Below are 13,963 nucleotides of genomic sequence, written 5' to 3' on the forward strand. Positions count from 1 at the left end.
GTAACCGATCGGAGCACCAGCGATTTAACTGGGACTCCGATCGGAACTGCCGCTCCGCTGCCACCAATAATGGGGGGGGGGGGTTGTTAACCTGTGGCCACTGCCACCAATGATTTTAATTAGGGGTGGGGGGGAGAGGGGAGGCCGCACTGGACACCAATGATTTTAATAGGGGGTGGGCCGCACTGGCCACCAATGATTTTAATACTGGGGAGGGAGGGAGGGGGGGGGCCGCACTGGCCACCAATGATTTTAATACTGGGGAGGGAGGGGGGTCTGGCCCCTACTGCCTGGCAGCACCCGATCTCTTACAGGGGGCTGAGATCCGCACAATTAATTGTGAGGATCACAGCCCCCTGTAAGAGATCGGGTGCTGCCAGGCAGCAGGGGGCAGTTATGTACACAGTTCTTAGTATATTCTAACTTGAAGCGTCCCCATCACCATGGGAACGCCTCTGTGTTAGAATATACTGTCGGATCTGCGTTTTCACGATCGTGAAAACTCAGATCTGAAAAAGCTAATACTATTATTTTCCGTTATAACAATGTTATAACGGAAAATAATAAAGTGAAGTTCGGGTCCCCATTGACTTCAATGGGGTTCGGGTCCAAGTTCGGATCAAGTTCGGGTCCCTAACCCAAACATCTAGGTGTTCGCTCAACTCTACTCATAATCACTGATGGAAATCACTGACCAAAACACTGATGTGTGAATAAGGGCGGGTTTGCATTTTCATCATGGAATTCTGTTATAACAGAGTTATAACGGAATATAATGGAATTTTAGGACGGAATGTAAAACGGAAGCCTTTCCTGTCGAGGACTATTTTTTCCGTCAAGTATAACAGAACAAAACCGAGCCGTTATTTGTGACCATAGACATGTATTAGGATGGAGCAAAACGGAATGCTCCGTCCTAATACATGTTTATGGCTTCCGTCTTGCATTCTGTCCTAAAATTCCATTATATTCCGTTATATTGGAACCCTATAACGGAATTCCATAATGCAAATGGGAACCCGCCCTAAAGCTGTAAACTAATGATCTCCAAGCTTCAGCTGGTGCAATACTACAACTCAGATAATACCCCCTTCCTTTATGCAATAGGCCTAGTACTTCTACAGCAACAGATCCATTACTGTTAATAGCCATGTGACTAGGTCATGTGGTTGCTGTATGGATAGAGGAGCTGGGAGCCATGCCGGATCTGTGCTGCCGCTAGTGCACGCGTGCCGCCGGAGTCCTGGCGGCAGCACGTCAAACATGCCGGGACAGCCTGCCGGAAAAGGCTGCCGCTAGTGTGAAAGTAGCTTTAGAAAAACAGTTAACCCTTTGTGACTGAACAGCTCAATATTTTTAATAAAGGCCAATTGAAAATATGATTTATAGCCAAAAATAAGTTAAATGGAATCATAATTTTTTTTTACTCCAAAGGTGTATATAGCCTTTCAATTATGTAATTCTGGCTTCCACAGCCACCACAAGGGGAAGCTCACTATACATAGCTCCCATTTAAATGGGCTATCCTACTTCTGGAAGAAAAAAGAATAAAAACAGCAGCACATGTTCTAAATTAACAACAAAAAAAGTAATATTCACCTCTCAAATCCCCTGGCATTGCTGATTGGTGATGCCAATAGTATGACACCTGATCACTGAGCCCACTCATTGGCTGTAGCAGTTTGTCTCTCTGGTAGATTAGGAGGGGACTAGAGAGGTATTGTTTTTTTTAGCTTGCAAAGTTTAGTGCTGTTTTTTTTTTTTTTCCTGAAATTGGATTACCCCCTTAAATTCAAAATACTAGCTCATCAAATCCATGTATCAGGAGCTCCCCCTACTGACAGCTTCTGACAGCCACAATATTATCTTTTAACTCTTTGATGGACAGCATTGCTGTGAACCCTATTAATATTTATGACACAAGTTCTAGGTGCAGCCTGTGGAATGCTTTGGGCCTTTGAGCAGTGTGATATTGCCCAAATATTGCACATTCACGATCACTCTCTATAAGCCAGAACGGAGAGATGCTATATGTTCTATCTACTCCTAGATATTTTTTTAATCATTATATGTTACCATTTCCCTTGTCAGGGTTTCTAGTCTGACACTTTTTAACCTTTAACTAATTTCAAATGTAACTTTATACACACCACAACGTTACTGCACGTCATGATGCAGTGTAAATTGTCTGGAGCGGGCTCTAGTGCTGAGCTCTCTATATGCATATAATACAGCAGGCACCGGCCGCATTGACTGGGATCAACGACAATACCAATCTTGGTCATTTAACCTCTTACATGCTGTGGTCAATAGCGATAATGGCATATGAAGGGCAGGGCCGGTTTTAGACAAAATGTGGCACTGGGCGAAATTAAAAGTGGGGCCCCATATTCTTAAGCATTGTATCAACAGACACATTTATTCACTTCCGTAAATTAAAACAAATAGAGTAATGTAAAACATAGGGGGTCATTTATTAAGACCAGCGTTTTAAATGTCGGTCTTATTAAAGCCCCTGCTCTGGCAGTGGATCGCCAAAGTTATGTAGAGGCGCCAGCCTCCACATAACTTCGGCGCATCCAGCGCCACTTCTAAACGTAAGCCAGCTTCCTAACAGGGAAAAGTGGCAGATTGCAGCACAACGGTTTGAAATCTGCACCTGAAATACGCCTAATATAGGTGTATTTCAGGTTAATAAATCACCCCCATATTTTTCATTGTTTTGAACAAATGGAATTGAAAATAAGCCTGTACACAGAACTTAAAGGGGTTGCTCAATTTTGGGGGGAAGGGGACGGTTGGGCAGATCTGCCAAAGGAAGCATACTTATTTGCTTAAAGGGGTTGTCTCACCTCAGTAATCACCATTTAATCACTTCCTTGTAGTTCTAGGATGGTTTCTGTAATATAGATCCATTTTCCAATTTGCCTCTGTCACCTCTTATTCCTCTTTATAGTGCCCCAAATTCCATGCTCGTTTCTAGGGCTTACGGCCACCACTGCAATGTTATCAGCGGTGGCCGCGCAGGCGCACAGAAACCCTATCGGCCGGCTGATCTGGTGGCCGGATTTCACGGGAGCGAGCGCGCACAAATTATTGTGCATGTGCATTTACTCCCGGCCCGGCCACCTCGTCAGAGCTACACTACAAGCTCATAGGATTTACAGGGTGCGCACACGCACAAGCAAGGGGCAGGGTTGCATCCTCCCTGCCCTGCACACTGTGCCTTCTGCTCCGCCCCCAGCAAGAGGCCCCAAGAGCCGCGAGGGAGCCTGTAAATAAGGAGGTGAGACAACCCCTGTAATGAGGCTGGCACCTGCTGGTCTGCTCGGGACCCTGGATGTCATGGTCCTGGTCAAGTGACACAAGGGAAAAGGTCGACAGGACTTTCTTTTCCAGACGGATCTGTTATGCTGCCCATAGACTTCTATTATGATGGATCAAAATGGAATGCCTCTTAAAACTTTCTGTTTTGACTTCCGTCTTACGAATTCCGTTATTTTCTGTTCTAACCATGCTATAATGGAAAACAATAACGGAATTCATAACGCTCATGTGAACCCGCCCTAAATAGAAAAGAAAATCCCACGGTGCTCCCAGAAGTTGTTCGAAAGCAGTGTTCTTTAATCACCAATGCAACGTTTCAGTCCTTATACTGGGACTTTTCTCAAGCAGTATTTTTATACTACTTGAGAAAAGTCCTGGTAAGAGGACTGAAACGTTGCATTGAACAACTTTTGGAAGCAGCGTGGAATTTTCTTTTGTACATAGATAGATATAGACCGATAGATAGATACAGATGATAAAGATAAATGGGTAGATAGAGGATGCATAAAGAAAGATATTTGAGAGATTTGTGGGCAGTTGCAGAGGACAGGTCCTGTACATTCTCTGCAGGCTCTATCAGGCTATGTCTGCCAACAAGCAGCCCTTGTAAGTTATTGCAGCACAGAGAGGAGAGAGGGACTGGCAGCAAATATGTCAGGTCATAAGAGGGGTGACATTCTGAACCCACCAGAGACCCAGTGAACCGCAGGAGCAGACTAGAGGAGGCCATCACAGTGCAGGGCCTCCGGTGAGAGAGAGAGAGGAAGGGGCGGGGCCAAGGTCTGCCTGACTGCAGTGGAGCTGGTGCTATGAATGCAGCACCCCGCTCCTCACTACAGCAGGCTACAGTGGGCGGGAGACCAGGGACCGGCGCTCCGTGCTCTGCTGTCTGTGCTCTTCTCAGGTGCGGCCACCCTCTTTCTTCCAGAAATGACATCTGTCTGGGCAGCTCAACAGGGGCCCCCATGGCAATTGCCCTGTTCCCCCCCCCCTAATGCCGGCCCTGATGAAGGGTTAGACAGAGGGAACCCCTTTCTAACTGTAGCCTCCCCAGGGAGATCACAGGCTCTGATCATTTGCCATGACACCCTGGGGCCTTGTGAAGGTTCTCAGGCCTCTCATGGCTACCTGCCTGCAAAGCTGTGTCTGAGGTATAGCTTCACAGGCAGCCTGTCAGAATTCCATAGACATTCCATATGCATTCTATTGTGGTCTTGTCACAAACTCACCTGTCTGGGCTCCAACGGCACAATCTCCGGTTTTGGTCGCACTGGGAGAGATGTGTTGCTAAGCCACGCCCCCTGGTGATATGAGAGCATCCTTAGCAACAGGATGCAATGCTCTGTTTCTCCCCACAGCGGGCGTGTGCTGGTGGAGACTAGCAGTGGGCTGATTGCTCAGCTGCTCTATTCCTATGTGCTAGTGTTTCTGACTAATGGAGCGCGAGTCATGACCTATCAGGTTCTGATCCTGGTACTCAATGGCCTATTTAAACCCCTTCCTGGCCAAACTCCAGTGCCAGTGACTCACTAGCTGTTTTCTTGGTTCCTGTGCTTATTGGATTGCTCATTTGTATGACCCCGGCTTGTCTTCTGAACATTCTCTGTCTCTCGTTTGGTACTGCATTGTCCGCCTGGTTCTGATCTTGGCTTGTCTTCTGACCACTCTCTGTCTCTTGTTTGGTACTGCATAGCCTGTCTGGTTCAACTTCTGACCCATTTACATACGACCCTATTTTTGTGTTGTTTTGTCTCTTAGTGTTTGTCTGTCTCTGCACGTAAGTAGTGTAGGGGCGGTTAACTACAGGCGTCACAGGTCTATCGGACAACGATCAGAAGACAGCATGTTCAAGTCCCCTAAGGGGGCTAAAAATTGCAGTGTAAAAAGTAAAAAAAAAAGTTTAAAAATACTATAATACTAAAAATTTAAGTCACCTTGTTTCTCAATTTTACAAATAAAAATAAACAATTAAAAAAAATAAACATCTTTGGTATTGCTGCATCCGAAAATGTCCAAAATATTAAAATATAATCAAAAATGTTCTAGTGAGGTGAACGTTGTAATGAAAAAACAATATAAAAATAGCAGATTTCCTGTTGTTTGGTCACCTCACTCATTCACCCCAAAAATATGGAATAAACAGTGATCAAAAAGTCATATGTACCTGAAAAACCAGGAAAAACTTCAGCTCTCCCCACAAAAAAAGCCCACAAATAGCTCTATGAAAAAGTTATGGCTGTCAGAATATGCCATAGCAAAGAAAAAAGATGCTTTTTTAATGTTTTTTCTTTTTTAAACTAGTAAAATAAAATATCGCCGTAATTGTACTGACCAGCAGAATAAAGTAGTCATGTTATTTTTAGGGCCTAAAAAACCCTTGGCGAAATAGAATTTTTTTTCCAATTTTCCCAAACAAAAACTTTTTTTTTTTTTACCGTTTTCAATACTAACTATTGTAAAATAAACAGTAGCATTAAAAAGTACAACTTGTCCTGCAAAAAAACTAAAACAAGCCCTAATATGCCTATGTGAGCAGAAAACTAAAAAAGTGATGATTCTTGGAAGGCGGGGAAGGTTAAAAGAAAAAAAGAAAAAAAGAAAATGAGGCCGTGTCCTGAAAGGGCTAACAACGTCAAACAGGGTAGGGCACAGGCTCAACTGTCAATTTATGTATACATTTCCATTAGGAATAATAACTGAACCGAACAATGTAGAGTACTAAGGAAAAAATGCTCCAGAATTGTTAGTTCATGGGGAAAACAAATATTTACTAAAACAGACAGGTCAGGAGAGGGGAGAGTTCTAGTGTAACATATGAATAAAACAGTATAATACATATTAGAGGAAATAATTTCATAAACCAAATGCTAAAAATTATGACACAATAACTGCTACTGTCCAAAAATAATTTATTTCATCATGTTCCCAATTTGCACATTAAAATTAACAAATAAACACTTTTTTTTTACCATTATTAACATTCCCTTCATATTGACGATTACACAGGATGACATTAGAGGATTTCTGTACCATATCTGCTGTAAAATGTAACTAAATATACCGGTCCATCAAGAACCGGGCTGAGGGACCCCTCATCTTCAGTTTGACATTACACTTGACTTTTCATACAACCGTTTCCTAGAAAACACCTTTTACTTACAAAGGTACATAGCAAATATTTTTTTTTGTCAAGAAATGTAAACCATTGGAGTAGTTGTATCCTTAGACAATGCAATGATCACAGGGTCACTTCTCGCTATATGAATCGCTGAAGTTTCATAGTGAGTCCACTTTTACTGCGACCTTCAGCTGTCATGTGGTCCTAGTATTAGGTCTAAGGACCTTTGCAAGATTCTGATTCTGAAACATCTTTGAGAACTGAAAAATGGAAGTAGTCCTCCTAAGAAAGCTGGTCGATACACTTTGACTGGACATGATGGGATTGAAAGGAAATCTAAGACAGGGGTGATCTTCTCAAAGAGGTGGCCTTTTGGAGAAGTTTCAACATGGAGTTTTTTTCTTCACAGATTTTGGATTCCACGCCAAAAAGTTGGGCCAAAAACGCATGCCTATCTTCCCCATTGATTCAATAAGGAATCCACATGTTAATTCATACAGAGCTTTTTATTTCAACCTGCAGTTTTTAAAAGCACACCACAGAAAAAAGAAGTGACCTGTCCATTCTCGACATGGATCCCATGCAGAATCTGTGTCCAGAATTTCCACTGAGGATGGAAAAATGTCAGTCATGGAGAAAAAACGCATTAAAAAAAGGTGCGGCATCCTGAAGGAGATTCAGCATTAGTTTTTTTTTCCTGCGTACAAAAAGCTCTGTGTGAACATACGCTTATATCTATTTTTAACACTTCTAAGGTCACACCCATGAGATACCGGTTTCCCGTCTACTCTGATCACACCGTTGTCAACTATGAGAAAAGTTTTGCAATCAAACAGGTTCAACCAACCAAAGTATTTTCTTCAGTGCATGTGACCAAAGTCCAGCACTACATACAGTACATAGATCTATGCATGTAACCTGAAAACCACAATAAATTCTATACTCTATTTATGAAGCAATATGTGTCTGCTGTTCAATTTCCTCTTTCTAGATGTTTCCTGTCTACCATACTTAAGACCTCAAGTGCAAATATATATACAAAGAGTAACCGGAGGAGGAGCACGCTGCTTCCTGTGGAATCTCTTTAGCCGGTAACGGGTGTGTGCTGCTTGGAGCGAGGGGCTGTCTACGTCTCCACCTGGATCTTCTGACATTAGGCGGGGTGCTCCTCGATGTCTGTAGCCTCCTCCTCCTTTGGTTATCCTTAAAATTTTGGGGAAAAAATGCTGCAATGCTTTCAAAAATAGAAATGTTAATATTTATTCTGCGGCAGGACAATTATCCCAAACATACAGCCAATGTCATTAAGAACTGTCTTTAGTGTAAAGAATAACAAGGGGTCCTGGAAGTGATAATATAGCCCCTATGGAGCCCTGATCTCAACATCCTTGAGTCTGTCTTGGATTACATGAAGATTCAGAAGGATTTGAGCAAGCCTACATCTGCAGAAGATTTGTGCTCAGTTCTCCAAGAAGTTTGGAACAACCTCCCTAGTTCCTCCAAGTTCCAAGCCAAGTTCCTCCAATAACTGCGTGCAAGTCTACCTAGAAGAACTGAGGCTGTTTTGAAGTCATGGGTGGTCAGTGTCACGCCAAATATTGATTGGATTTCGATTTCTCTTTTGTTCATTCACTACATTCTTTGCAGCATTTTCCTAAAACTTTTGCACAGAACTATATATTTACATACACATTTCTTTACCATTTAACCCTTTTCTGAGCTGTTCATGCTTGTGTGAGGATCAGCCGCTTATCTGCCTGTTTCTAATCCTGCAAGTTATAACATAAGGTGAACAGGATCTTTCGCTCAAAACCTATCACCATAATCCATCCTTGATACAAGGTTTGGAAAGGAAGAATTACTGTAGTGTAGTGAGTGAGCGCGCCTCTTCTGCATGATACAGGACCTGCAGGATTTGTAAAAGGCCCTTCACTCTGGCTCAACATTGTTTCCTCCAGGGTGGCTCCAGTTATAGTTATTCATTAGATAACCCCTTTAAGGTTACTTTCACATCAGCGTTAGCAGGGCCCAACAGGCTGTTCCGGCAAGGGAACAGCCTGCCGGATCCGTACTAACGCCAGCCCATGTGTGCCGCCAGAAACTGCAGCATGCATCAGGTTTTTGTCTGGCCACCTCTCTGCATATTTGCCGTGCTGCGGCCGGACACCCAGTCCATCCCCATTATAGTGAATGGGGCCGGGGAAGACTTCAGGCCAAACACGTCGGCTAGTAGTACGGATCGGGCAGGCTGTTTCCCTGCCGGAACAGCCTGCCGGACCCTGCTAACTCTAATGTGAAAGTAGCCTAAGTCAGAACTATATATATATATATATATATATATATATATATACACACATTTTAAATATCAGTCTTCATAGAATCAGTACTGCAGGACATATTTGTTTCTTGCCTTTGTGACACAGTGAGAGGTTTGGTCTGGGAAAACACATATTTTCCTCCCAGCATGTGCTGCTGGCTGTCCTTAAATAGGCAGCTGGGCTTAGAAGCCATGTCTCTGTGTTGGGATCTGGGAGCCTTGTGTCTGGATGAAGGCTTGTTACCTGTTTGGCGTGAAAACAGGTTGGTGCTGCTATGGTCAAGGACTCTTTGAGGCAGAATTGCCGCATGGTGTGAATTACCACCAACACCGCAAGGTGACTTTTTGTTTGAATATGACTGCTTGTTTTGTCACTTACCTAAAGTGTGAATAAAACACTGAACTGTTTGATCCAAAGAACTTTTTGTTGCCTCTATACTGCATCCGCTAATCCTGTCTACCAGAGCGAGTCCCCACACCCTCTACTAAGAGAGTGAGCCTGGTCATACATATCATATCACATTGTTGGTGCGAAAAATGAAAAGAGTTGTTAAAAATACTTAAAACCCAATGAAAAGATGACTAGAATGTAGATTGATACATTCTATCAAAAGTTTATAAAACAATCCTGCAGGGATAAAGTGCACTAGTAAACTCTGCAACAGAAAGACCAATGAAGTTTTCTTTCATACAGGAAATCGAAGGCTGGAGTTACAATATGCATAACAGGATATAACCTGCAGGTGGCGCTATTTGCTCACATTCACATATTCAAATTGACGGTCAAATACAGAACTAATAGCAAGCGCTTCTGTAGCGGTGGAGAGAAAAATAATAATTTATCACCACTGCAGTTAATGCAATTTTTGGCAACATTTTAGAAACTTTAGGCACCCAAGCTGCTTACATGTGACATTGTCTCAACAGATCCTACCAGAAATCAATGATTTATTATAGGAATAAATAGAGGTTAAAACCGATAAATGTGCAGGAGCACAGAAAAAGGGGTTTGTACTGTTGTAGTAATTGAAGGAAAAAAATCATGAAACAGATCCACTGATGACAAATGTATGGCTACAACACACTAAAAGGAGAGAGAGCAATGCGTCCAGTTTAAAAAAATTCCAGACAAATAAAAATCTGAAGTTAAAAACAGTTTACGTCTCATCTGAACATTGTACATGCTCTGTGCTCCCTTATTCACTGTGACAGTAAGGTTTCTACATAGTCGGCGTCTGTGTCAGATTAACGGTCTGACTGACCCTCCTGAGTACCAGAGAAGCCTCTGATGGGCCCAGGTTCTGACAAAATAATGGCCTCCAAAGGTCCAGCACAAGACAACCCCCTTTGACACCACTTTCCATCGGCTCATGTAAGGGGCAACTGTTATTATTTATGAAGTCATTAATATTTAAAGGTTTGTCCGCTCAGACCAACTCCTGTCCGTATGTCCTATGACAGCATATTGATGTGATACAATTTCAGTTACCCCCAAAAAATCAAATAAATAATGATGAGGTCCCTACCAGGAGCCCCAAACATAAAATCCCCTTTGTAACACCTATGCCCCCTATAGCTTAAAAAACAGAATTAGTGAAAGTCCCAGAATCCTCATTAATCTCTTGTTCTGCAGCACCATTTCCAATTTTTAGGGAACCTTAGTCTTTCCATATTCCTGTTTATGGTCACATCCTAGTTCCGCCTGTTTGAAACAGAAATTCAAAAAACTTAGTTCGATGCAACAGTATTGTCCATCTGCTCCAATCTGTAACATCTGCAACAATATATTAAATTCTTCCGAAAAAAGTTCGCCCTCACGAGGCAAAGTACGTCTCAAAACTCCACTTCTGAAGAGGACTTGTGGGGCTGCAGACATTGATTTGCACTCTTCCATGAGAAGGTTCCATCTCCAGACACATTGGATGCTTTGTGTTTTCTAAAACTAAATGGTCCGCCTATAACAAATAAAAAAATAAATAAATAAAGGAATAAATAAATAAATCATCAAATACCAAAAAGTCAAGGACTGGCAAGTAGAAGAACAACAGACATGGAGCAATTATGCCCTGGCATAGACAATGGAGGAACATATAGCATCTCTCATATGGCTTGTCTTTCAGCAGACACCAACGAAGAAAATATAAGACTGCATTGTTTCAGAATTCTACAACCAGAAGTTCAGTAGCTACATCTGCTAAGGCCCCCCCCGTACGGAAAACTAGCAAAGGAACCCCATCTCCAACATGTCTTTTTACACAGTCTATCTCATAATTTAAGCTGACATAATACTGCTATATACATCCCATATAATAGCACCATATAGTACCCGAATAATACTAATACTTTCTAAATAGCCCATATAATATTGCCACTATACTCCTAAATAATACTGCTATACACTGCTAAATAATACTGACTGGATTTAGTTTGCTCTTGGCAGGTTCTGTTCCTGGGAGCCTCCTCCTTAAAGGGTTTCCTGGAAGAATCGGAATGGCTTGGAGTAGCTACTCACCCAATTACTGGCTGAGGTGGGTTAGCTGCAGTGGGGGAATAGGTGAGGTCGTTTCGATTAAAGGGGGTTGGTCACTTTGCTGCTAAATTAAAGCAATGCCATACACTAGATTGTGATGGCATGAGGAGCTGCCAATTGGCCTGTGGGCTTACTGTTGACCCTCCTCGGTGTCCAGGGTAGCGGTGTAAAGAGTTGCCACCATCTATATCCTTTTCCAATACGGCACATTTTCCTATACTGCACCTGTGTTGATAGCAGTCAGCACAGGAGCAGGTAGAAAACATCAAGGAAGCACTGGCTATACTGTATCTTTTAGCGCAGGCACAGTACAGGAAAACATCGCCATCTTGGAAAAGGATATGGATGGTAGTGACTAATTACACCTTTACCCTGGACACAGAGGACTAAGGTAAGCTCAGAGGCCAATCAGCAGCTTCTTATGCCATCATATTCCGCTGTGTGTGTGCCATTCCCCTTTAAGTAGCCACACACAGAATTCCCAATGTGTTGGAAAATCCACATGTGCAATACTGGGCGCTAGCAATCTCCAGTAGGGGTCTATATCCTGCCCATTCAGCCACCTTTGGAAAATGGACTAGCGAGCCATATATGTCCACTTTGCACAGCGGTGCTCACATGCTCCTTACAAGTTTACACAGTATATTCGGAAAATAAGGACAATAACAAGTATCCGAGAAGATTAGCTGATTAGCTGAAGAAGTACATCAGCGACTTAAAAAGATTAAAATAGACAAATCGCCAGGACCGGATGACATACACCCCCGTATCATAAGGGAATTAAGTAATGTCATAGCCAGACCCTTATTTCTGATATTTGCGGACTCTATACTGACTGGGAATGTCCCACAGGATTGGCGCATAGCAAATGTGGTGCCAATATTCAAAAAGGGTCCAAAAACAGAGTCTGGTAAGTTTAACATCTGTTGTGGGTAAACTCTTCGAAGGTTTTCTGAGAGATGCTATCTTAGGCTACTTTCACACTAGCGTTCGGGGCTCCACTTGTGAGCTCCGTTTGAAGGGGCTCACAAGCGGCCCCGAACGCATCCGTACTGCCCCAATGCATTCTGAGTGGACGCGGATCCGCTCAGAATGCATCAGTCTGGCGGCGTTCAGCCTCCGCTCCGCTCAGCAAGCGGACACCTGAACGCTGCTTGCAGCGTTCCGGTATCCGCCTGGCCGTGCGGAGGCAAGCGGATCCGTCCAGACTTACAATGTAAGTCAATGGGGACGGATCCGTTTGAAGATGACACAATATGGCTCAATTTTCAAACGGATCCGTCCCCCATTGACTTTTAATGTAAAGTCTGGACGGATCCGTCTGAACTACTTTCACACTTAGAATTTTTTTAAACTATAATGCAGACGGATCTGTTCTGAACGGATCCAAACGTCTACATTATAGGAGCGGATCCGTCTGTGCAGACACCAGACGGACCTGCTCTGAACGCAAGTGTTAAGGTAGCCTTAGAGCATCTCAACGGAAATAAGCAAATAACGCCATATCAGCATGGCTTCGTGAGGGATCGGTCATGCCAAACTAATTTAATCAGTTTACAGGGAGTGCAGAATTATTAGGCAAATGAGTATTTTGACCACATCATCCTCTTTATGCATGTTGTCTTACTCCAAGCTGTATAGGCTCGAAAGCCTACTACCAATTAAGCATATTAGGTGATGTGCATCTCTGTAATGAGAAGGGGTGTGGTCTAATGACATCAACACCCTATATTAGGTGTGCATAATTATTAGGCAACTTCCTTTCCTTTGGCAAAATGGGTCAAAAGAAGGACTTGACAGGCTCAGAAAAGTCAAAAATAGTGCGATATCTTGCAGAGGGATGCAGCACTCTTAAAATTGCAAAGCTTCTGAAGCGTGATCATCGAACAATCAAGCGTTTCATTCAAAATAGTCAACAGGGTCGCAAGAAGCATGTGGAAAAACCAAGGCGCAAAATAACTGCCCATGAACTGAGAAAAGTCAAGCGTGCAGCTGCCAAGATGCCACTTGCCACCAGTTTGGCCATATTTCAGAGCTGCAACATCACTGGAGTGCCCAAAAGCACAAGGTGTGCAATACTCAGAGACATGGCCAAGGTAAGAAAGGCTGAAAGACGACCACCACTGAACAAGACACACAAGCTGAAACGTCAAGACTGGGCCAAGAAATATCTCAAGACTGAGTTTTCTAAGGTTTTATGGACTGATGAAATGAGAGTGAGTCTTGATGGGCCAGATGGATGGGCCCGTGGCTGGATTGGTAAAGGGCAGAGAGCTCCAGTCCGACTCAGACGCCAGCAAGGTGGAGGTGGAGTACTGGTTTGGGCTGGTATCATCAAAGATGAGCTTGTGGGGCCTTTTCGGGTTGAGGATGAAGTCAAGCTCAACTCCCAGTCCTACTGCCAGTTTCTGGAAGACACCTTCTTCAAGCAGTGGTACAGGAAGAAGTCTGCATCCTTCAAGAAAAACATGATTTTCATGCAGGACAATGCTCCATCACACGCGTCCAAGTACTCCACAGCGTGGCTGGCAAGAAAGGGTATAAAAGAAGAAAATCTAATGACATGACCTCCTTGTTCACCTGATCTGAACCCCATTGAGAACCTGTGGTCCATCATCAAATGTGAGATTTACAAGGAGGGAAAACAGTACACCTCTCTGAACAGTGTCTG

General features: G+C 43.2%; 1 protein-coding gene across 1 annotated transcript in view; it reads right to left on the reverse strand.

Annotated features, from left to right (window-relative positions):
* Positions 1-9,125: 9,125 nt before the first annotated feature.
* GALNT5 (polypeptide N-acetylgalactosaminyltransferase 5) overlaps positions 9,126-13,963 on the reverse strand; it is a 41,507-nt gene continuing 36,669 nt past the window's right edge. Inside the window, exon 10 of the mRNA XM_040440889.1 lies at positions 9,126-10,717. Coding sequence (XP_040296823.1) covers positions 10,577-10,717 — 141 coding nt within the window. The 3' untranslated portion in view covers positions 9,126-10,576. The remainder of the gene's footprint in view (positions 10,718-13,963) is intronic.

The sequence above is a fragment of the Bufo bufo genome, chromosome 7, assembly GCF_905171765.1.
Source record: "Bufo bufo chromosome 7, aBufBuf1.1, whole genome shotgun sequence".
NCBI lineage: Eukaryota > Metazoa > Chordata > Amphibia > Anura > Bufonidae > Bufo > Bufo bufo.